Source organism: Helianthus annuus, chromosome 1 (assembly GCF_002127325.2).
Source record: "Helianthus annuus cultivar XRQ/B chromosome 1, HanXRQr2.0-SUNRISE, whole genome shotgun sequence".
NCBI classification, from domain to species: Eukaryota; Viridiplantae; Streptophyta; class Magnoliopsida; order Asterales; family Asteraceae; genus Helianthus; species Helianthus annuus.
The window spans coordinates 141,848,018-141,870,822 of NC_035433.2; the positions used below are offsets into that span (position 1 = coordinate 141,848,018).

Consider the following 22,805-nt stretch of genomic DNA (forward strand, 5'->3'; position numbering starts at 1 on the left):
GCGACTGTTACCTCACGCTAGCTAGTTAACGGCGGCTGTGAATGAGAATAGAATTGTGAATTCATTAACCCATTAACAATGTTAATAGGAATGATTGTGAGGCCCATGGATGTAGAAACCAATCACATGCCACCTTTTTTTATTTTTAGTTATTATTATTGTGTATTTAACCCACAGCACATAGTTAACAGATATTTAGTTAATGGTCAAGTTCTTATGTGATACGACGTAGTTGTGATGTGGCAATGGGCTTAATTAACCCACAACACAAGAATGTTGAACTTTTAAAGAAATCTAAACAGTTTGAATTTCATCTTTTTTGCAATTAACCAACATAAGGAATAGTTAAAGTATCAAATCTTTCCAAGTGACATGACCAAAAAAATGAACTTTATTTTAGATATATATAATTTCAACCCTGTGCATATCAACCGGAATATGTTGTTGACCAGTCAACAAAGAGAACGTACAACATGAAATTATCAGAACATGATTTGGGCAATGTTGACATGACATAGGGGACAGTTCAATAGACATTGATCTTACTTTCATGCTGAGTGAAGATGTTTAGGTTTTAAAGTTACATCATAATTTACAATTCAGCATTTCAAATAAACAAAAAATGTCACAAAAAATAACCTAAAAACATGAGGTAGTTCTGTTCATGACCGAGGAGCAGCCATTTGTTGCTTCTTTATTCTCTCATCATGTTTTACCATGCTGCAAGGACATGTAAACTACTAAGATTTTTCTATCTTCATAACAATTTGTAAATATAAAGTACTAGTTGAGCACACGTGTCACTTTTCCATATGAGTCAAACCAAACGGAGAAATGATATACGTGCCTAATTATCTTCCTAACAATGAGATTGTGACACATGGAAAAGAAAAGTAAAGTGAGAGTGGATGCATGTCATCCATACAACAACCATACCCAGTAAATCCCACAAATAGCAGAACTATTGGTAGGGTCTGGGAGAGGTGGGATGTAGGCAAACCTTTCCTCTATCCTACGAATAGAGAGGCTGCTTCCTGAGAGACCCCCGGCTCCAAAACAACCAACGGGCAGATAGATGCATGTCATCCATCTCGTTGTAAAAAAGATAAATTAGTCTACACAGGTTTGTGTCGGTTTCTAGTCGAACCCACTAGCACGTTTAGCTAAACGGATCATGTTCGGATCTATGCCGGGAAACGAACCAAACGTTCTTGAACTGTTCGTGAACTTGTTCGGGGGGAAGTTTGTTTATTTAATAAACAAACGAATATGAACACGTGTTTTGTCCGTTCATTTGTGTGCATTTATGTTCGTTTATTTACATTTGTTTATGTTTGTTCGTTAATGCTCATTTCAATTTAAATACATAAGTAGTTATATTTATATAGATATTAAACATAAAAGAACTTCCTAACTACTTATATAAATATAACTAATTGGTAATTGGACTTTCTAGTAATAAAAATGGGTTTTCCAATGGAATTTATCGTAACTAATCACTAATTTATTTAAAAATTACTTTATGTTCGTTCATGTTTAGTAAATTATGTTCATTTGTGTTATTTATTGTTTGTTAAATTATAGTCGTTTAAGTTTGCTTGTTTATGTTTAAGTTCGTCAACTGTTCGTTTAAAAAAATAAACGAACACGAGCATGCCCATTTTCTTAATCAACGAGAACATGCACAAGAAAATGTGTTCGATTATATGTTCGTGTTCGGTTAAACTTGAATGAACGAACACGAACATGTCTTTGTTCGTGTTCGTTCGGTTCATTTACAGGCCCATTCGGATCGACCTAGCAAGTTCACGATTGACCTGCTTTTTTTTAACTAAGACGTGCTTTATACCGCATTTGACCTGTTAGAGATAAAACATAACCCGAATCCACCGATTTATAAGTGGGTCAAAACTGTCACCTTTACAAATGTGTAGGTCTGTTATTTACCTTATATCGTGAGGCGTGATAAATATCCACTGGGAACCTTGTGTGAGAGCAAAATCTACAACTGTATCCAAGCTGATTTTCCGGCTGACAGCATCCTGAAAATTAAACAGAAATAAAGAACCATTTAAATATCATTCAATTTTATGGTAGGATAATTCTTCTAATAATGAAAATGAACGCTTTGAGACATGAAAGTTGCTAACCATAAACACATCAAACTCATCCATAGCTCGAAATGGGGCTTCTGTCATCTCGTGAAGAGCTAGCGCAAAACAGAGAGTTGAGAATGATCGCTCCCCTCCTGCAACCACCATAAAGACGATATTTTTTACGTGAGTTGCTTGTATCAAGAGAAAAACCATTAACAAAACATCTAAGGACAATTTGGTCTTTTTCACTATATGTAAAAAGACCGAATACCCCTGAAAAGATCGAATTGCCCTTTTAAGTTAACAAAAAAGAGGGAAATACCCTTGACTTAACCGAGAAAAATGGATGGAGTTAAGAGCCGGATGAAAATGGCAAGATTTCAAACCTTTTGGATCCAAATGCGAAAAAAAAAAAAAAAACCTTTGGACGAAAGTCGCAAAATTGACCAAACCTCAGGGACGAAAATGGCATTTTACTCTAAATATTAACTAACTAGTGTGTCAGATATGATAGTAGTAGTAGTAGTAATAATAGTAGTAATAATAATAATAATAATAATAGTTCTTTAAAAAATGATATTAAAATATACGAATCTTTGATACAATTGACCCGTTTCATTTTCATCTACAATTTAAATTTTTACAAGTCACCCGTTTGAGATATAGTAAATAAAAATAAAAGAGTAAACTGCCATTTTGGTCCCTGTGGTTTGGTCACTTTTGCCACTTTAGTCCAAAACTCAAACTTTTTGCATCTGGGTCCCTGTGGTTTCTGTTTTCTTGCCATTTTGGTCCAAAAATGAAATCAGGTCATATTTGTCTTATAAAATCCTGCTATTTTGTCCTTTTCCGCAGGGGCAAAATGATCATTTCTTTTTTATAAATAAATACCATATTTTATAAGACAAATATGACTTGATTTGCTCTGAGGAAAATGACAAAATTGCAGGATTTTATAAGACAGATATGACTTGATTTCATTTTTGGACCAAAATGGCAATAAAACTGAAACCACAGGACCCAGATGCAAAAGGTTTGAGTTTTGGACTAAAATGGCAAAAGTGACCAAACCTTAGGGACCAAAATGGCAGTTTACTCAAAATAAAAATAAAAAAACAAGTATAAAAATGTTAATCAAATATAAGAAACCTGAAAGCCCTCTAGTGTCACGAACATTGCTAGTAGATGCATCTTGTGGCATCTTAACCTGAAAAATAAAAAAACAAGGACTTATATGTTCTTGATCATCTGAACATTGCATGATCATTTGAGCATTTAGTAAAGTAATTTTGAATAATTCTAGTTACTTGCCTCTATTGAAAGCTTCTGCTCCTCGTAACTAACTTTAATGTGACCACTGATCCCTTTTTTTCCAAGATGACCATTGAATCTACCACAACAATTAATACGTAAGCAGTTTTTTTTTTTTGGAAGGATAGATCGTATATTCTAAAGACAAGGTGAAATATCATACTGCCACGTCAGCTGCCTCTTTAAAAGAGTTGCATTCCTCTGAAACTTACTCCATCGTTTGTCAAGAGCCGTATGAATTGCCTGAAGTTGGCATGAAGATAAAGATAAAGACAAAAAATCAATATTATAAATCAACATAACGATAACACAAAGGATATTATAAGAAATAGTAACTTACAGAAAGTTTATCTCTAAATGCTTTGTAGGTTTCGCGTTGTTTTTTGATCTTACGCTCATTCTTATTATACTGCATCCGAAGTTCATCAATAGATTCCACATGCCTGCAGTTGATACATTTTCATGAATCTGAAAAATAAAATGATTTCGAAACCCCCCCCCCCCCCACATAGAGGTAGCAAGAAGAGCGCATTGAGTAGATTGGGTAATGGGTCAAACAGGTTTGGGCTACAGGCAAGTCACATTGGGCCGGCCTGAAAACAATTCTTTGTAAAAATTTTAAGTTCTTTTATAGATAATTAACTAGTATTTTGACCTGCTTCACGTTGCGGCAGCGTCGAAACTTAAAGTAACTCGAACTTATACCGTCAAACATTTGACCCGACACGTTTTCGAACTAAATTTACGTCAAAACGTGCACCAACTGAAAACGCACATGAAAATAAGCACGAAAACGTATTATATTTGACCTGACCCATAACCGAGAAAATTTACGTTGAAATGTAAACCAAATTGGATTTTGTATTGAAACGTACTTGCAAAAAGCATGCAAGTAAATAGTGTTTTTTTACGTGAGAGAATGGTACCACGTGTTGCGGCGGAGTCAAAACAAAAAGTAACTCGAATTATACCGCCTATTGAAAAAGTATTATATTTGACCCGAATCATTATTGGCTTGAGTCATTGCAAACCATAAAAGCGAAGATCGATAAAAGCGAATAACAATACATGTTCCGATAATACCCGACTACCCGTGAAAAAAATACAAAAACATAAAATTCACTAAAAGACAAAAATCATAAAAGACAAAAGGGGAATTGGCCTGTAATAATCCCATCTAGACCTTATTGGCCATTAATAATCCCACCTCAGAATATTCCCCCCACCAGTCCCACCTTTCACCTATTTTTCCTACAATGGTCCTCCGTTAAAAAAACTTAACGGAGTTAAGCTTTTTTCCAAATTACAAACAGATTTTTTAGGGCTTTTGATCAGAATGATGATACGAGTCCATTGATATAAAACTTACTTCGAAATGGTGCTCCAAGTGACTTGATTTTGGTTAATTGGAAATTTAAACACCCGAATTGAAGTGCCATTTTCATCGTTTGGAGCACCGTTTCGAGGCAAGTTTTACATCAATAGACTCGTATCGTCGTTCTAATCAAAAGCCCTAAAAAATCTGTTTGTAATTTGGAAAAAAGCTTAACTCCGTTAAGATTTTTTAACGGGGGACCATTGTAGGAAAAATGGGTGAAAGGTGGGACTGGTGGGGGGAATATTCTGAGGTGGGATTATTAATGGCCAATAAGGTCTAGATGGGATTATTACAGGCCAATTTCCCAAGACAAAAAAATAGGCACCTTTCATCTTGCCTAATTTTTTTTTGTTATATTGGATTCCTCCGCACTTCGCAGCACGATTTCAGTCAGTATTGGTTATGTTGATTACAGTACAATAGCGATACCGGTACTCAAATAGAAATTAACACATGCTTAGATCGATTGAAATCCATAAAAACGAATACCCATACCGGTACCGGTGTTGTTCGGTCAATATCGGTTCGGTTCATTACAGACTTACGGTACCAGTATTCCAATACCAAAATAATATTCTTTAGTTTGTTAAAGGTTAAAAGTAAATATAATATAATAATAAACTATTATCATATTTAAATAATAAATATACTAAAAAATCTATATATTTTTGAAAAACTAAAATAAATGGAAAGACTTTTACTATTCATGAAGCCTTTCCAATTATATATATTAAATTAAATTATATATTAAATTAAACAATATATATAATGTGGTAGTTATGAGTACAAAAACAATATTATTACAATAACTATCAAGATCTTCAAGTGAAACAATTCAGAAGGTTGTATGCATTGATTATAGACTTATTTTGACTTTCAACCCGTTTAACTGGTCCCTTTTTTGCTGAACCTTTTTTATTTGACCCATTTGAGATTAACACAACCCAAATCTGCCCACTCATAAGCAAACGTGTCATATTAGGGTATTACCTCTGGCTCTCTTGCTGAAGTCTAAGTTTTAGCCTTTTAAGGTTGGCTTGAAGTTGCTCAGAAGTATCCCCGCCGCATCCTCCTAAGGCTTCAATCTCACTCTCGGGACATATAATAGACGCCTTTTCAGAATTTATCTGCATTTATAATTCAACACATCAGATATATATATGTGTGTGTGTGTGTGTGTGTGGATACAAATAAGATGCTGTGATTTTCCATGAACATTTATAATAATAAGTGTTGATAACAATATAAAAAAAGCGGGACAAAAACCTTTCGCTCATTTTCTTTTTCCTTAAGTTGTTGTTTTGAGGTTTCAATCCTCTTATGAACCTGCTGCTGCATGAGTCCGTCAAAATGGCGTTTATCCTATATATAATTATGGTTACAAAATTAGTTGCTACAAACACCAAACTATGAAAAAGTAGTGAAAACATCAAAGAATAATACGAGATAACCACAAGATGAAAGTTACCGCATCTGCAGCACTTAGATCCTCTTCGATCTGAGTCAACTCACGAGTTGCTTTGTCTAAAGCATTGATGTCTGCTTTTGCCAGTTCTGTATTGGGAAAAAGATAAACCCCAATCATTATACTTTTAACAAATTTTTTTACGCGTTGCAGCGGCACCATATGCGGCGTGATATATTATAGACTACAGTCTACAATCAACCCGACTCGTTTCCGAACTAAATTTACTTTGAAACGTTGAGAAATCCGAATTCATGACGTTGAATGAAAATGTATTATATTTGACCCGACTTGTTTCCGAACAAAATTTACTTTGAAACGTAGACCAACTCAAAACATACATAAAATGAACACGTGCGTTGGCGTTGTGCGCGGCGTGATTAAGTATAGATTACAATTGACCTGACTCGTTTCCGAATTTACGTCGAAACGTATAGTAACTCAAATTTATACCATCGAATGAAAATGTATTTTCATCCAATTTGTTTCCAAACAAAATTTACGTCAAAACGTAGACCAACTCAAAACGTACATAAAAATAAAACATTATATAACTGACCCACCTCGTTTCCAAATAAAAATTACTTTAAAACGTAGAGGAACTCGATTTTATACCGACATCGACATGTACAAAAAATAAAAAAGTAAGAAATTAGTTTTAGGGTGAACTCAAAACTTTAGAATGCTTGAAGGGGGGTCAAAGTGACATTTACAAAGTTAGAAGGGTTAGTTTTGACATTGTCACAAAGTTTAAGATAGAAAGGGTTGGTGGCAAAAGCCACGGACCTTTTTTTTAAGGAATTATTTTACCTATTAAATAGATATTCTTATGGGAAAATATAGAAATTAAAATATGAGAGACAATCACATACACACACATATACGTGTGTGTAATATCCAAATCCAAGATACTACACATCTAAAAAGAACTTACCACCTAGCTCGGCAAACAAGACTTTAAATTCATTCACTTTAGCATCGGCTTCATTCAATCTCTCCTGAATCTTCTCAAGCAAAACTTCGCTTTCACTTTTATCGCTTTGTACTTTCTGGATATAGTACAAATTAGAAGTGGCAGAATAGAAAGTTTGGGTAACGGGTAGAAAAAGATTCAGATTGAAACTGATCATTATAAATTACTAATGCATAAATGAAATTACAAATATATATAATATATACACACACACAATTGGCCTTAACGTACGATGTGAATTCCGCATGTTATAATCCTCAAAAAACGAAAACCCGCATGTGCAACAGACATACAAATCACCCAAATCCGCATGTTATAAACATACCAAATCCGCATGTTTTTAAATCCCAAATCTGCATGTTATAAACATGCGAAATCCGCATGTTATAAACATGCGAAATCTGCATGTTATATTCATCACGTATGAACAAAAGCCGCATGTTGTAACCCTAAATCCGCATGTTATTTTTTCATCTCATACGCAGCGTACGTTAAGGCCAATTGCACGTTAACTAACCCCTATGTGTGTGCATATATATATATATACACAAATAGAAATATTTGAATAAAACGGTTTGAAATGTTTCATGCAGTAAAATAACTTTTGGGCGACTTTCAAGCTTCAACAAGTTTGCACGTTGCTGTTTTAGCTAATTCTTTTGATTGGGTCCTGTTTCACCAGTTTTAGATAAAGCACAACACAAATCAACTCATTTAAAAGTATATGAAGTTAAATTGCCACATCCGTCAAAAAGAGAGACAAGTGGAGAAGAAAAACAAACTGAAATCTCGTGATGGAGCTCATCAACGTTCGAAACAGATGAAGTCATGGCTTCTGCAGCATAAGATTTCTTCAGATCCTCTAGACTTAACTTTTTAGACATTACCCGCTTCTCTGCACCAGTGCGTTGTCTCTAAATGAAGAAAAAAATAAGTTACTAAAATACAAGTACTAGTATACATATAGACATAATAAGTAAATCTCTCCCTCTATCTATCTTCTATATACACACACACACACACCTGATAGGAGATTTACTTATCCATCTATGTATACATACATACCTAATAAATAAATAAGTAATTGGTTGCGCCACGCCGTGTCACAATTCTGTGAACCCCGAAACCCTAATTCTTAATTTAAAAAGTTTAATTAAAAAATCAATCATTTCTTATCTCAAATTACCGTTTTATAATTCCTAAATCTTCATTACTAACTATTAATATTTCCTTTATTTAACCGGTGTAATACACAGGTCGGTAACCTAGTATGTGTGTGAATGTGTGATGCTAGGGTGAAGTTCATCACTGAGCACTAAACACCTGCGAGGACAAAAAGAATAAACCTAAATTGTTTATTTTTTATCAATGCTTCATATTTTTTTAATTTGGTACTTCTTACATAATGATGCGTATATTTATGTACATAAAAGACCATCAAACTAATATCTTCATATGTTTTTAAATTTTTAACCGTTTACCCATGTGTGGGCTATATATATAAAAAAAAATTCTCATCTATTTTTTCAGAATTGCAGGAGTGATAAATAAACATTTCGTTTCTGTAATTTTCTTTTATTTTACTCCCTCCGTCCCATTAAAAATGTCATATTTTGAATTTTCAAAGTCTTTATTTATAAACTTTGACTTTAATTATATATTTTTTGTGTTATATAAAACTTGATGAAAATTAACCCGATAAAAACACATGTAAAACACACTCAAATCATATAACTTTCATTAAGTATTATCTAACATGAACAAAATTATTTAAGGTCAAAGTTTATAAATAAAGACTTTGAAAATTCAAAATAAGACACTTTTAATGGGACGGAGGTAGTATATATTTTTAGAACTGAAAAAATGAATTGATTCATTTTGTTCTTCCCTATAATGCATCGTTAGGCATATCCAAGTTAATGGCCCTCATTAAAATAACTAAAAGTTGAAACTTCAACTTGTTTGCCTAAATATGGGTCGACTTAGGTTGTATTTTACCTCGAACGAGTAAAACCTTAAAACTTAGCTAAAATAAAAACAAATGAAATGCGTCGACCGTGTAAAACAGGTCCAAAGTCACCCAAAGTGTTTTCAAAAGCTTAAAATCACCAAAATCGGTTTATTCAAGTAAACTAGATTTCTATCTTAACAATACAGTATTTATAATCTACATTACTACATTAGCTATTAATAAAACCAAAATAAAGGGCAAAAGGTGAGTTAAACATGTGATTGAAGATAGTCCGAATGATTATTTTAGTGATAGTAAATACTAGTAATAAATAGAGTAAATCACTGTTTGAGTCCTTGTGTTTTAGTGGTTTTAACCCCTTTCTCTCCGTTTCTAGACAACCTACCACCACCCTCCACCACCGCACCACCATCACCACACCTCCACCACATCACCACCACCCTCACCGCCGCACAACAACCACCATCACTACAAACGCCCCACGCGCAAGAAAAAAAGAGGTCCAACGGACCACCGCATTCAGATCTGGCTACATATACGAGGATTGAGAATTAGGGGGTTTGAGTGAAGGGCGTTTTGGGGAATTGGAGAGTGAAGGTAGAGATGGAAGAAATGTCCATTACAGGGATGTGAATTATTGGGTCAGTCATTAAGGGAGTAAAAATCAGGATCCGTTGTGACGTTGGTATAGACGTGAGTAACCGAACCATTGTTTCAGGTAGGAAGGTGTGATTTCATCCAGATTAAGATTTGGTTCTGGTGTTAAAAGGCTAGACGATGATGATCTAGTTGGTTTTGAGGATTTGGGGGATTTCATCCAGGTAGAAAGGGTGACAGTTGACGTTGGTTTTTGGAGATTTTGGGGTTGTGACGGAATACAGATCTGGTTTTGGGGATTTTGGGGGTGGTGGTTTATAGTGGTGGCAACAGTGATGTACTGTGGTGGTGGTTTATGGTGGTGGAGTTAGAGAGAGATGGGTAGGGCTGCAAACGAACCAAACGTTCCGTTCGGCGGGAAGTTCGTTTGTGTTCGTTCGTTTAATAAACAAACAAACACGAACAAGAAATTTTGTTCGTTTAGTTAAATGAACAAACATGAACAGAAGTCGTGTTCGTTCGTTTATGTTCGTGAACGTTCGGTAACGTGTTTGTTTGTGTTCGATAGTTCATTAGTGTTTTTAGTTTTTATATGTATTTAAATACTTCAAAATTCTGACAAATTAAATATTTAATAAGTGTAAGTGTATTATATATTCTCTTCATGAACGATTGTTTGTGTTCATTTGTTTCCATTTGTGTTCATGAACATTATTTTGTGCTCATTTGTGTTCGTCAATGTTCTTTTTGTTTGTTTCCTAAAATTAACAAACAAACACAAACGAACATGAACAACTTCATTACCTTAACAAACGAACACGAACATAAAATCTTGTTCGATAAGTGTTCGTGAACGGTTCGCGAACACATATATTTCTTAACAAACGAACACAAACAAGGTCTTGTTCGTGTTTGTTCGGTTCGTTTACAGCCCTAGAGATGGGAGAGAGATAACGAGAGAGAAAGTGAGACTGGTTGTGTAAAGAAGAGAGATAGAAAATATAATTTTATTTAATTATTATTTTTAATTAGCAGGGGCATTTTAGTCTTTTCACAAAAAATTAACAGATTTGGTTAACGGCGTTACAAATTTGGACTCAAATAGTTATAGATTGAAAATTTAGGTACTCAGGGAGTTAAACTTTTTTTTATTTTGGACTCAGGTGGTTAAAACCACTATAACACAAAGACTCAAAAAGGAATTTACTCTAACAAATATTTGTATTTATGATATATGCATCTTACTTTTGCATTGCTTAGTTCATTCTGAAGATTCTGAACCCGTTCCTCAAAGCTTCTTTTCTTCCCTCGAATTTGCTGTGCTTGTTCTTGCATATGTAGTGCCTCTCGTTCATGCTTTTTAATTTGATCATCGTATGAACTACAGAGACGCCCAGTCCTTGCGCTCTTATTAGGAGGTAGAATTGTCTGTGCCGAACCACGTGAGAACCTACAAAGACATCATAATTACTCCATTACAATAAGTACTGTATTGATCATGCAAAACAAATAAGTATATATATTTTATTTGCAAGTTTGCTTAAGATGTTAAGCTATCACCAGCTAAACTATCAATTCGTGCATTTAACTTTAACCGAACACGAACACATAATCGAACACACTTTTTTGTTCATGTTCGTTTATTAAGAAAATGGGCATATGTTTGTTCATTTAAAACCTAAACGAACAGTTCACGAACGTAAACAAACATAATTTAATGAACATAACAGAATAAATATTAATGAACACAAATGAACATAATTTACTAAACATAAACGAACTTAACGTGATTTTTTTATATAAATTAGTGATTAATTACGATTAATTCCATTGGAAACCCCATTTTTATTACTGGAAAGCCCAATAACCAATTAGTTATATTTATAAAAGTAATTAGAAAGTTCCTTTTATGTTTAATATTTATATAAATAAAACTACTTATGTTATAATTTATAAATAAAACTACTTATGTATTTAAATTTAAACGAACATAAACGAACAAATGTAAATAAACGAACATATATGAACACAAATGAACGAACATAAACAGACGTTCACGAACATACATGAACGAACAAAACGTGTGTTCATGTTCGTTCGCTTAATTAAATGAAAAGAAAATTTGTGTTCATGTTTATTAACTGAACGAGAATAAACAAACTTCCCGTCCAACAAGTTCACGAACAGTTCATGAACGTTCGGTTCGTTTACAAGTCTAGGCAATACCTACACTCTCGCATGTTTTATAATATTAGCGTATGTTAATCATAAATAAACAACAAAAACACACATAAAAAATATGGAACGGGAAAAATTATTAATTATTTAATCTTACATTCTATGGCCCTCTAACGTGTAAACCTCCTTCAGATTTGGAATCCTTTGGTCAAACGCAACCCTAGTTCCCATATCATAGTCTGTTACAAGCACTTGTCTCTCAGCCCCGCCCTACATAAACACAGCATAATTTTTACACAAAAAGTGATCACTAATAATCCGACAAAAAAAAACAAAATATCAAATGAAAATTTATTGTTTACCATATCAACTAAAACATTCACTACTGTTGGACTGTCAGATTGTATTACTGAAATAGTAGTTGGGTGATTTGTTTGAGGAAGCATATGATGTGGAATTTGCAACCTACATTAGAAGTGTAAATGTCAGACACTAAGAACTATTAAACAAGTATGATTAAACGGGTTGTGTTCGCGGGTTGGCGGGTCCAGCCCGACCCGAACCCGAAAATTTTAGACTAATTCGAAAATCATGTCATACGTATGAACCTGAACACGACTCGACCCCGAAAATCGTGTCATGCATATGAACCTGAACACCACCCGAATATTCACGGGATGACGCAAACACGATCTGTTGAACCCGAATTTTTTTATTTTTAATTTTTTTCCCGCAAATTAATATATTAAAATTAGAATTCAGTGCAAAAAAACACATATGTATTTAATACAATTACAATTAAATTATAAAATCTTATGTCAACTTCTCGTTTTAAGTTTTAGTTATGGCATAAAATACACACCTACTTAAATTAATGACATAAAAGTATAAAACATACTCTAAAAAATTGAATATAAATGGGTTAAACGGGTCAACCCGCCAACCCGACCGGGTTGACCCGAACCCAATCAGTTTAGCTAAACAGGTTTGCAAGTTCAACCTGAAACTGACCCGAACCCGTTTAACCTAAACCCAAACCCGCAAATTTCGTGTTAGGTTCGGGTCATGTAACATACCTCGGTATAGAAAAATCATATATAATGATCTGAAGGTAGGGGTAGTTGGCTTCTCTAGCACACGATCTCAATACGAGAGAATCTTTATGATCTGTCACTATAAAAGCATTAAGTAATTTGCCAATTGCATTTTCTACAGCAACGGCCCATTTATCACCTTGAATTAATGCCTGTAATTATAAAATATATATATACATGACCTCATTCATAGATATGTGAAAAAGAGAATAAGAATAATAAGTTCTAACTACTGACCACATGAGAGCCTATAGGACCAATAGGGGGCTTTTTAAATCTGCGGTGATTCCTCTCAATAACCTGTAGAAGATTGGTAACTTTATAGCCTCCAAATGCTGTCACCTGCGAAAAAAGAAATCCAACATCTGTTTTAAACGACTTATAACCTTCTAAATTGTTTTATTCAAACATTCAGATTATTACTGTGATAATATTTTTGATGTGACCATAATAAACACGTTAATTAATGAAAAATATAGAAATAGACAAAACGTATCCATATTCACACACACACGCATATATATATGTCAAACCTTGTGTGTTTGATTAAGTCGCAGGTCACGAATGCGACGCTGACTCTCGTTAACCCTCTTCTCACAATCTTCGATCTGGAATAGAAAAAAGATCAGCAAAGAAAGATATAAGGATGTATAATGTCTTTGCAACTAAAGCAACATAGAAATAAACAGTTCCAGACGTAAAAGATCTCAACAGTTAAAACTAGAAGAACTATAAAGATTATATGCCAAAGTCTACCAGAATAAAGGATAATGGTAGCAAAAAACTATTGCAGCTCAGAATAACAAGAATTCGTTAAAGATACTTGCAGCTTTATCAGAGCAGTTTAAATATGTTTAAAAAAAGCCTATAGTAGAAAATGGAATTCATACCTCAGAAGTGAGTGTTCTAAGTTCATCCCTTGCAGTAACTAAACTTTCAGATACTTGATCCTCAATATTCTTCAATCTGAAGATTGACAATTAAAAAGTTTAAAAAAGAATAAGCTTCGTTACTGGTTAAGCACAAACATCAATGTTAAAGAGTGAAATCGTGAATCACTACTATATACAAAAGGATTCGTGAAACAAACAAGACACCTTTGAGACTCTAATTCAGCAGCATTTATCTCATCTTGAAGCTCCTTCAGTTTTTTCTCCATCTCAGACTCTTCAGCCTACAGAAAACCAAAAAAGAATAAGTTCTATTAAGCTTACCTTTGTTGGTGTTTGCAGACTGAGATCATAAAGAACAAACAATTAAATTGAAGACGAAAAAAAACATTGTTATTCTAATAGAAAAAAAAATAAGATCTTTGTATGCGACAAGGCACAAATCTCCCAAATTGACCCATCAATCATGTGATCACATCTTACAGTACACATACATTATTCACTACAGCTACTGATTACTTTATTAGTGTGTCTTAACTAGAATCAAAAGCCTAATAATATAGTTAGACTAAAGCAAATAACCATTAAAGAAAGATGTTGCAAGTAAATGAGAGAGCATCAGAAAATTTCAATTCATTGTACAATGAATGAGAATTTTCCAATGTTTGCTCATTTACGTGCAACATTTTTCTTTAATGGTTATTTGCTTTAGTCTAACTATATTATTAGGCTTTTGATTCTAGTTAAGACACACTAATAAAGTAATCTGCAGCTGTAGTTGATAACGTATGTGTGTACACGGTTCGGTTCGGTTTTTAGGTAACCGTAAACGAATTGTTCGGTTTTTGAAAACCGTTCGGTTTCAGTTTTTTTTTCAGTTTTAGCAGCGATTTGGTTCGGTTTTTCTGTTTTAGGAACAAAATTATAAAAAGTATAAACCAAGATTTAAGAATCTTTCTTCGATCACACAAACCTAACCTTCTAATCTATTTTTATGTTTCTCCAAAGTTTGTATTAACACATTTTCTTTTATAATACTTTGAAAATAATTTAATTTTTATGTTAAATTTTGTAATTTCTTGTAGGCAATGAAAATATCATTTCAAAGATAATTAAACAAGTTAATGTAATTAACATTCAAGAATAAAAATAATAATTCTTAAATCAATATATAAAAAACATTTAAATAATGAATTTTTAGGTTATTCAGTTCGGTTATTTTTGGTTTTTTCAGTTCGGTTCCCTTTTTTTCGGTTTGGTCGGTTTGGTTAAAGCGGTCTTTTTGGTTTGCTTTTTTGCTCACCCTTGTGTACTACTGTATGTACCTTGTAGCATACCATACGAATATCTTGTTGTTTTTCTATTAGAATAACAATATTTTTTTTCGTTTTCCACTTTTCTGTTTGTTCTTTATGATGTTACTCTGCAATACGGCTGCATACGCAAAGACCATTCTCGCTTAAAAAACATAAGCCAACTAAATAAATTACATCTGGTACATGTGCATTTATATGCGAACCGAAAGCAATCATACAGGAAGATTAGATAAAAGTAAAACCTGTGTGTCCTTAATTTGTTGCTCGTTTACATCATTGATTTGCTGCTCAAGCAACTTAATCCTTTTGACCATCTTACCAATGTTGTTACTTCTGCGATAATATTCTTGCTCCAACTCAAGCTTCTCCTTTGTAGCCTAAAATTCAATCTTTCTATTAGTAAGAAAGCTATAATATTTGTACTTGAAAACGATATATTTAAAGAAAAAGACTAAAATGCCCTTTTCGCCCCTCAGGTTTGACCAGTTTTGTGACTTTTGTCTAAAGGTATGTTTTTCCGCGTCTGGATCCAAAAGGTTTGAGATTTTGCCATTCTCATCAAGCTCGTTAACTCCATCCATTTTTCTCCATTAAGTTAGGGGTAATTCCGTCTTTTTTGTTAACTTAAAAAGCAATTCGGTCTTTTTCACTTTATGTAAAAAGACCGAATACCCCTGAAAAAGACCAGATTGCCCTTTAAGTTAACTAAAAATACGGAAATACCCCACATTTAACGGAAAAATGGATGGAGTTAACAAGCCAGATGAAAATGGCAAAATTTCAAACCTTTTGAATACAGATGCGGAAAAACAAACCTTTAGACGAAAGTCGCAAAACTGGCCAAACCTCAGGGACGAAAATGGCATTTTACCAAAAAAAAAGTAATTAAAAAACCTAAGGATTCACAATAAACAGCAAAGTACAAAAATTCAAACTTCAGCAACCATCTTCCTTTGCTTATTTAAACAAGATTAATCCAAATAAAAAAAACACACAAAAGATAACATACCTTAGAAAGTTTCTGCTCCAATTCATTCTTCCTTTGCCTTGCTTTTGAGGTAGTTTCCATCAAAATGGCGCTTTGAGCTTTCTTTTTGTCAAGTAAGTCCTGTATTTCTGCTACTTTCGCCTGCCAAATAAAAAAAAAGAGTAAACTTTATATCAAACTAAAATTACAAATTTGGCGTTACCGAACCAGAAAATCAGTAGGAAATGAAGAAACATCTGTCAACTGATAGTAAGAATTCATGTAACTAAATTATATTATATCCCATAACTAACAACCAATATAAAGTAAAAATATCTATCACCAACTACATAAAACCTCTATGAAGTAGTGTATCTTTCTGATAGCACTTTCATTGCAATTGTAAAGCATCAATATGAACATTATTTACATTCTAATAGGGGTGTGCTCGGAAAGTTTTGGTTCAGGTTTGAGCCCCAATCTAGACCGAAACCAAGATGTTCGGTTATTGTAGATTTAACTGACTGGTTTCGGTTAATCAGTTTAACTTTGGTTCCGATTCGATTATAGGTCAATTAACCACTTCAAATGTTTTAAGCCTTAAATAACCATAAAACTGAATTCAACCAAAAAACTGAATTCAACCAAAAAAATGAATTTAATCAATTAACCACTTTAGATGTTCGGTTACATAAACAATTTCCGTTACAAATAAAGGATTCAAACTGTAAGATCTTTTTTATAGCTTAATACTTTGTGTATGTGAAGTTTAAAAAACTTAATAGCTTGCTGATTTGGTTACCTTTATAACAAGAAACTGAAGATAAAAAACATCAACACCGCATATTTTAAATCACTATATGTATAACCGGTTTGATTCGGTAAATTCGGTTATGCTACACCCTAAAACCAAAACCGAACCATAACTTTCGGTTAATCGGTTGTCACCGGTTTGGTTACATCGGTTAATTCGTTAACTTGCTCACCCCTACATTGCAAGGCCAAACGAATCAAACATGTATGGTTTTTTTGTCAAGTTAGTTAGCATACTTACTTCTAGACTACATTGAGTGATGTAAATGCCAAAACTATGCACTTAATGCCGTAAAAAATCGGATATCGGTCAAGGACCGATATTTGAGATATCAGTTATCGCAGTGGGATATCATTAATTTTAATATCATGCTGGATTTATATATACAGCAATTTAACACTAACAATTCAGTACACTCTCCTACCATTAACAACTAAACCTTTTACAACAATTGTAGCAAGTAGGAACTGATTAAGACTTAAAACACAAACATTTAACACTAAAAATTAATAATTTAGACTTAAAATACTAATAGCAGCAACAAAAAGATAGATGAATGGTAGAACTAAGAAAAAAAGTACTGATATCGGAAATATCGGTGAAATAGCGGTCAAAAATCGGTGAAATATCGGTCAAATATCGGTCAATATCGCCGAGAATATCGGTACCGATATTTGATGCCGATTTTTGCATGGGGACCAATAACCAATATTAACTGGCTAACTGCATAGCTCTCACTTACAATTTGCTGATCAATTCGAGCTTGACAACGAGGTATCCGTTCTTCGAGTTTTTTAATCCTTGCAACCTCTACCTGGATTTGTTTGTCTATGTCATATACCACTGACCATGCACATTTCTTCGTTAATAACTGCACCTGCTGAGCAATTTCTTCAACATGCTCCATGCTTCTAATTTTCCCTTGCAAGTCATTTAACTCTTTCTCTATAGGTGCTATTGATTTTTCCAACCCAACAACCTCACCATTCGCCTTATCAAGGTTATCCTTAACGCTTTTTAACAAATCATCCACTTGACTTAGAAGTGTAGCCTTGAAAAAGAACTGAGCAATACCACAACAGAAAAAGGAAAGTACATTATAAAACGTTATAACATAATTTATACATGTCAATGAGAAATGAAGTTACATAAAGAAAGCTACTGCTTGGTTCAAAGATCGAAGTCAGACCTTAAATTTATCTTTGTCATTTCCCGAATGCAAAAATTCTCTACTCTTGTCCTGAGTCATTACTACACAAGGATTCTCAACATCAATCTGCAGATGAAAATGACAAATGTCTAGAATATGTATAATGTGTAACACGTTTTATGCAAGTTATGGAGTGTATGTGTGTGTATAGAGGGTTAGGGTAAAATGAAAACTCCCTAGAGTCGTGAGAACTTCAAGAACTCGGCTAAAAAAGGCTTTTTCAAAAAAACAAATTACCAAAAAAATCAACTTTTCCAAGAAAAATAAAAAATTATATGCGTTAATTTACATTAGCGTAAAAAACCTTTATAGTAGTGTAAATGCTGATGTCAGGCGTCAGCAGCTTTTTTACAGTAGTGTAAATGGCGTAAAACACCGTTCAGCAATTTTTTTACAGATGCGTTTGAAACATGTTCATCCAAAAAATGGTGTCAAAACTTGCACGGGAAGTAGGAATTCTCGAAGTACTCACAACTCAAGGGGGTTCCTTCTTGATATCTATCCTATATATATAACAAAAATAAATGGGAGATTTAAGCAAATACGCACATTAAAGTGTTCCACAAGCTCACGGATGTCTTCTCTTCGGCCAGCCACTTTTTTCCCTGTTGCAAATTTAGTTTAGTAATGGGAAGATGTCATCTAGCATTGTGCATCAACGAATAAAAAAGTATGTAATAGCAAAGTGCAATTAGTGCAATTAACAACTAATAAACCACCTAGATCAACTAAACTACCCCAAACCCCTGTTGTCAATATCAAAACTGTAATAAAATTAAGTTCTTTAGATTTCCAAGTTGATCATATAACAATTAACAAAGTGCCCTTAATAAATGAAACGATATATTGTATGTCCCAATAGCATCCGGCTAATATAAAACTTATGTTCCTTGTTAGTATGATACTCATCTAAACAGTTAAAGCATAAAATTTGTAAAAAAATGCAATGAGAAAAAAAAATAAGGTAAATCAAAAACCTTGATGATCTTTAAGAACGCTAGTACTTGATGATTCGGTGATTCTACGCTCTAAAATTATCATATCTCCATAAAGGTCGTGCTTAAAAGCATCTTCCCCCTGATTTTTAATTTCCAAGTGAACAAGGGCGTAGCTGCAAACAAGTACAAGGCATTAAAATATAGATCATATGTAGAAAAAAAAAACATCTACATTACCTAGGGTCAAAAAACAAGTGATATAGACAACAGCAGATAACCAAATTAACACAGTTCAACATAATTAACCTTTAAAAAACTACCATCGCTTGTAGGGGTGTAAACAAGCCAAGTCGGCTCATGAGCAACTCAAGATCGGCTCGCTATAAACTCGAGCTATATTGAGGCTCGTGTATAAACGAGCCCATGCCCGAGCTTCACATATCAAGCTCGTTCCGGCTCGCGAGCCTAAACAAGCTTTTTATTTATATAATTTGTATTTATATAATTATTAATGTTATTATTATTATTAAATAAATACAAAGTTATGATAAAAATAATTATATAATTATATAATCTATATTAGAATTTATATAAAGTTATAACTATAAATACATATGTAAATAGCTATAAATATATAAATAAATACTTGAATAATTAACAAATAGTAAACAAGTCGGAGCTCAAGCTCGAATAACTACACACGAACAGAGCTCGAGCTTTAGAAATAATACTCTGAACGAGCCCGAGCTCTCTCAAAGTTAAACGAACAGAGCTCTCGGATCACCACCCTACACTCGGTTTCAAACACAAACAAACCAACAAACCTGCAACCAGTCTTTATAAACTCCTTCATTGTAGTAGCCCTATCTGTACTTTTCGCACGACAACCAAACCCTATACACAACGCCGTAAGTATCGCACTCTTTCCACCTACAAAACACGTAAACAAACAACACAAAAATAGATATAAAACTTTGAAATCAATCAAACAATATATACAGAGTATCAAAACACACAATTCGACTTACTTCCGTTTTGTCCGGTGATGAAATTAACCCGATCTCCCATATCAATCTCCATATGACTATGACACATGAAGTTTTCGACTCTAATTTTGGTTATTATCCCTGCTCGCAGAGGCGTTCTGTTAGAAACCCTAGCTTCCGCCATTTTTTCGCTTTGAAACACTTTAACGAGATATGATGTGCTAATTGGTGATCGTATGAGTGACGTTGAGTACTGGATTGACTTCAATTTCCACCATTAACAGCTACAAGAAGCAATTGTTCGTTCTTCTTGATCAATTTCTGAAACCCTAGCGAAATTCTCTCAGAATTGGGGGAGAAAATGGCGGGAAAGGGGAAAGAGTGCATGATAAGTTAGCCCATCGGTTTATGAGTTGAGAGTTTGGGTTTTATGGGCCGTTATTTTGGGCTTTGGAAAAACTGCTATTTCATGAAGCAGGTCAAAATCCCGAAGATTGAAATGTTAGAGAAACTTATTTTATCAGAGTAGAGGTGGACAAACTGGTTAATTTTAATAACTAATTCAATTAACCGGTTTTACCGGTTAATTTGACTTTCACCAGTTATTACTTTAACCGGTCTGGTTAATTAACCTGTTATTTCCGATTAATAACTGGGTTTTTTGCTTCTTTTTTTTATTTTTTGGTTAACCGGTCTGCCGGTTAATAACTGGTTCTATATTGAATGTCAATAACCGATTATTAACCGACGGTTTAAAATAACCACTAAGCGGTTATTTCTTGATCGGTTATTAACCGGTTAATTAATCAGTTATTTTGTGCACTTCTAAGTAAATTGTTTATCTCTATCCTTATGATTTAACTAAAAACCGTATTTATTTTTAAAAAAAATTAAAACCTAATAAAAATCTTCATATGTATCGACTAACCCTATTAAATTTTAAATTTTCTTTCTTTTCTACTAGTTCTTTCTTTTCGTTTTTTTCATTCACAAAATTTATAAAATAAATACATAGAATAAATAATGAATCTCTATATTTAAAGAATCATCATTAATTCTCTCTAATTATTTCCTGTATTATAGAATTTGATGAAGCTTGCAAATACAAGAATCAAAGCAAAGCCTTTAGGAAAGCTTAGCTTTCAACATTTAGGGTTGTAGATGACAGGATTATAGAAAATTTCTTGTTCTAAAATTATTAAAAAAAAACTTTTTTTTCTATAAGATGTGAATAGATTAACTTATATTATTATTCAACATATACATTTCCCCTTAAAGGGAATAGTTCTCTAATTTGATTTGACAAATGTGGCGGCAATCAATATTTTTTTTTTTTTTAAGTTAGCATATAATAGTTAAAATTACGATTTTGCACACAGTTTAAAATAAAATTTTGGTTTTGCCCTCAGCTTAAAATTACGATTTTGCTCTCAGTTAAAAATTACGATCATGCCGCCAGTTCAAAATAAAATATGGTTTTGCCCCAGCTATGGTCCTGCCAAATTACGATTTTATCCCCAGTTTAAAATTATGATTTCGCCCCAGTTCAAAATACTTTTTTTCCCGTATCTTAAAATTATGATTTTGCCCTCAGTTAAAAATTACGATTTTGCCCCCAGTTCAAAATAAAACTATTGTTTTGCCCTCAGTTCAAAATATTATTTTGCCTCCATTTCAAAATTACGGTTTACCCTAGTTCAAAATTGCAATCTTGCCATCGTTTTTTTTGGACAAAACTATGATAGTGTTTTATTTTACTTGATTGACTCAGTGTAGTTTTTATTCGTGCCAAACAGCCGCTTAGCACTCACTAATTGGTCCTAACAAATTATTGTTTTGCCCCCAGCTCTAAATTACATGCTTGCCATCGTTTTTTGTTATTTTTTTGGCAAAACTATAGTAGTGTTTTGGTTTAATTGGTTCACTCGATGTATTTTTGTTTAGATCGTGTTATAAGTAACATGTATAAGTGACCGAAATAAAGACGTACATGTTATTAAACTAATAAATATTCGGTTTAGCGCCACGCAACGCAGGCGGGCATAACACTAGTTTATATATATATGTGTGTGTGTGTGTGTGTGTGTGTAACAAAGTCCGTGGTAGGGAATAGTGTCAGGCTGTTGCCTAGCACTTTCCTATTGGACCGAACAAATTACAATCTTACCTCCAGGTTTAAATTATGAATTTTCCCTGTCAAAAATTCATTTTTGCCCCCAATTAAAGTTACAGTATTGCTATCGATTTAGCTTTTGATAAAATTACGATTTTATCCCCAGTTCAAATTTACGATTTTGCCCTAGTAAAAAATTACAGACTTCCCATCGTTTTAGTTTTTAGCAAAACTATGGAATTGTTTAATTATAATTGGTTGACTTGATGTAATTTTGATTCGTGTCAGACAGCTGCTTAGCATTAGCTCATTGGTCCTTGGTTCTGAGAAATTACAGTTTTGTCCCAAGCTAAAAGTTATAGTCTTGCTATCGTTTTAGCTTTTTTCTAACAAAACTATGATATTGTTTTTTTTTATATTCGGCATAGCGCCCCACAACACAGGTGGGGCATAAAACTAGTGATGAAAAAAAACCGATATTATTACAAATTATAAATTTGTAACATC

The 22,805-nt window shown here is 33.4% G+C and overlaps 1 protein-coding gene across 1 annotated transcript; it reads right to left on the minus strand.

Annotated features, from left to right (window-relative positions):
* Positions 1–519: 519 nt before the first annotated feature.
* Positions 520–20,581, minus strand: LOC110882057 (structural maintenance of chromosomes protein 6B). The gene is made up of 28 exons (XM_022130160.2): positions 20,228–20,581; positions 20,024–20,129; positions 19,239–19,372; positions 18,811–18,866; positions 18,241–18,327; positions 17,794–18,114; positions 16,280–16,399; positions 15,513–15,647; positions 14,162–14,238; positions 13,955–14,030; positions 13,598–13,672; positions 13,302–13,406; positions 13,047–13,216; positions 12,333–12,435; positions 12,128–12,240; positions 11,038–11,242; positions 8,006–8,137; positions 7,185–7,299; positions 6,254–6,339; positions 6,052–6,147; positions 5,776–5,912; positions 3,748–3,850; positions 3,571–3,650; positions 3,408–3,486; positions 3,246–3,303; positions 2,151–2,248; positions 1,948–2,042; positions 520–720 (listed from the first exon to the last, which is right to left on the minus strand). The coding sequence occupies exons 1-28, from the start codon at positions 20,367–20,369 to the stop codon at positions 663–665; spliced, it is 3,162 nt and encodes a 1,053-aa protein (XP_021985852.1). The 5' UTR covers positions 20,370–20,581; the 3' UTR covers positions 520–662.
* Positions 20,582–22,805: the final 2,224 nt, after the last annotated feature.

What these genes read in the sequence shown, in the direction of transcription:
- LOC110882057 (XM_022130160.2), bottom strand. Translation starts at nt 20,369, where the DNA reads ATGGCGGAAGCTAGGGTTTCTAACAGAACGCCTCTGCGAGCAGGGATA. An exon ending in AACAAATTAAGGACACACAG is followed by an intron (nt 14,239 to 15,512) that starts GTTTTACTTTTA and finishes GGTTTTCTGTAG; the next exon opens with GCTGAAGAGTCTGAGATGGA. An exon ending in GTCCTATAGGCTCTCATGTG is followed by an intron (nt 13,217 to 13,301) that starts GTCAGTAGTTAG and finishes TTATAATTACAG; the next exon opens with GCATTAATTCAAGGTGATAA.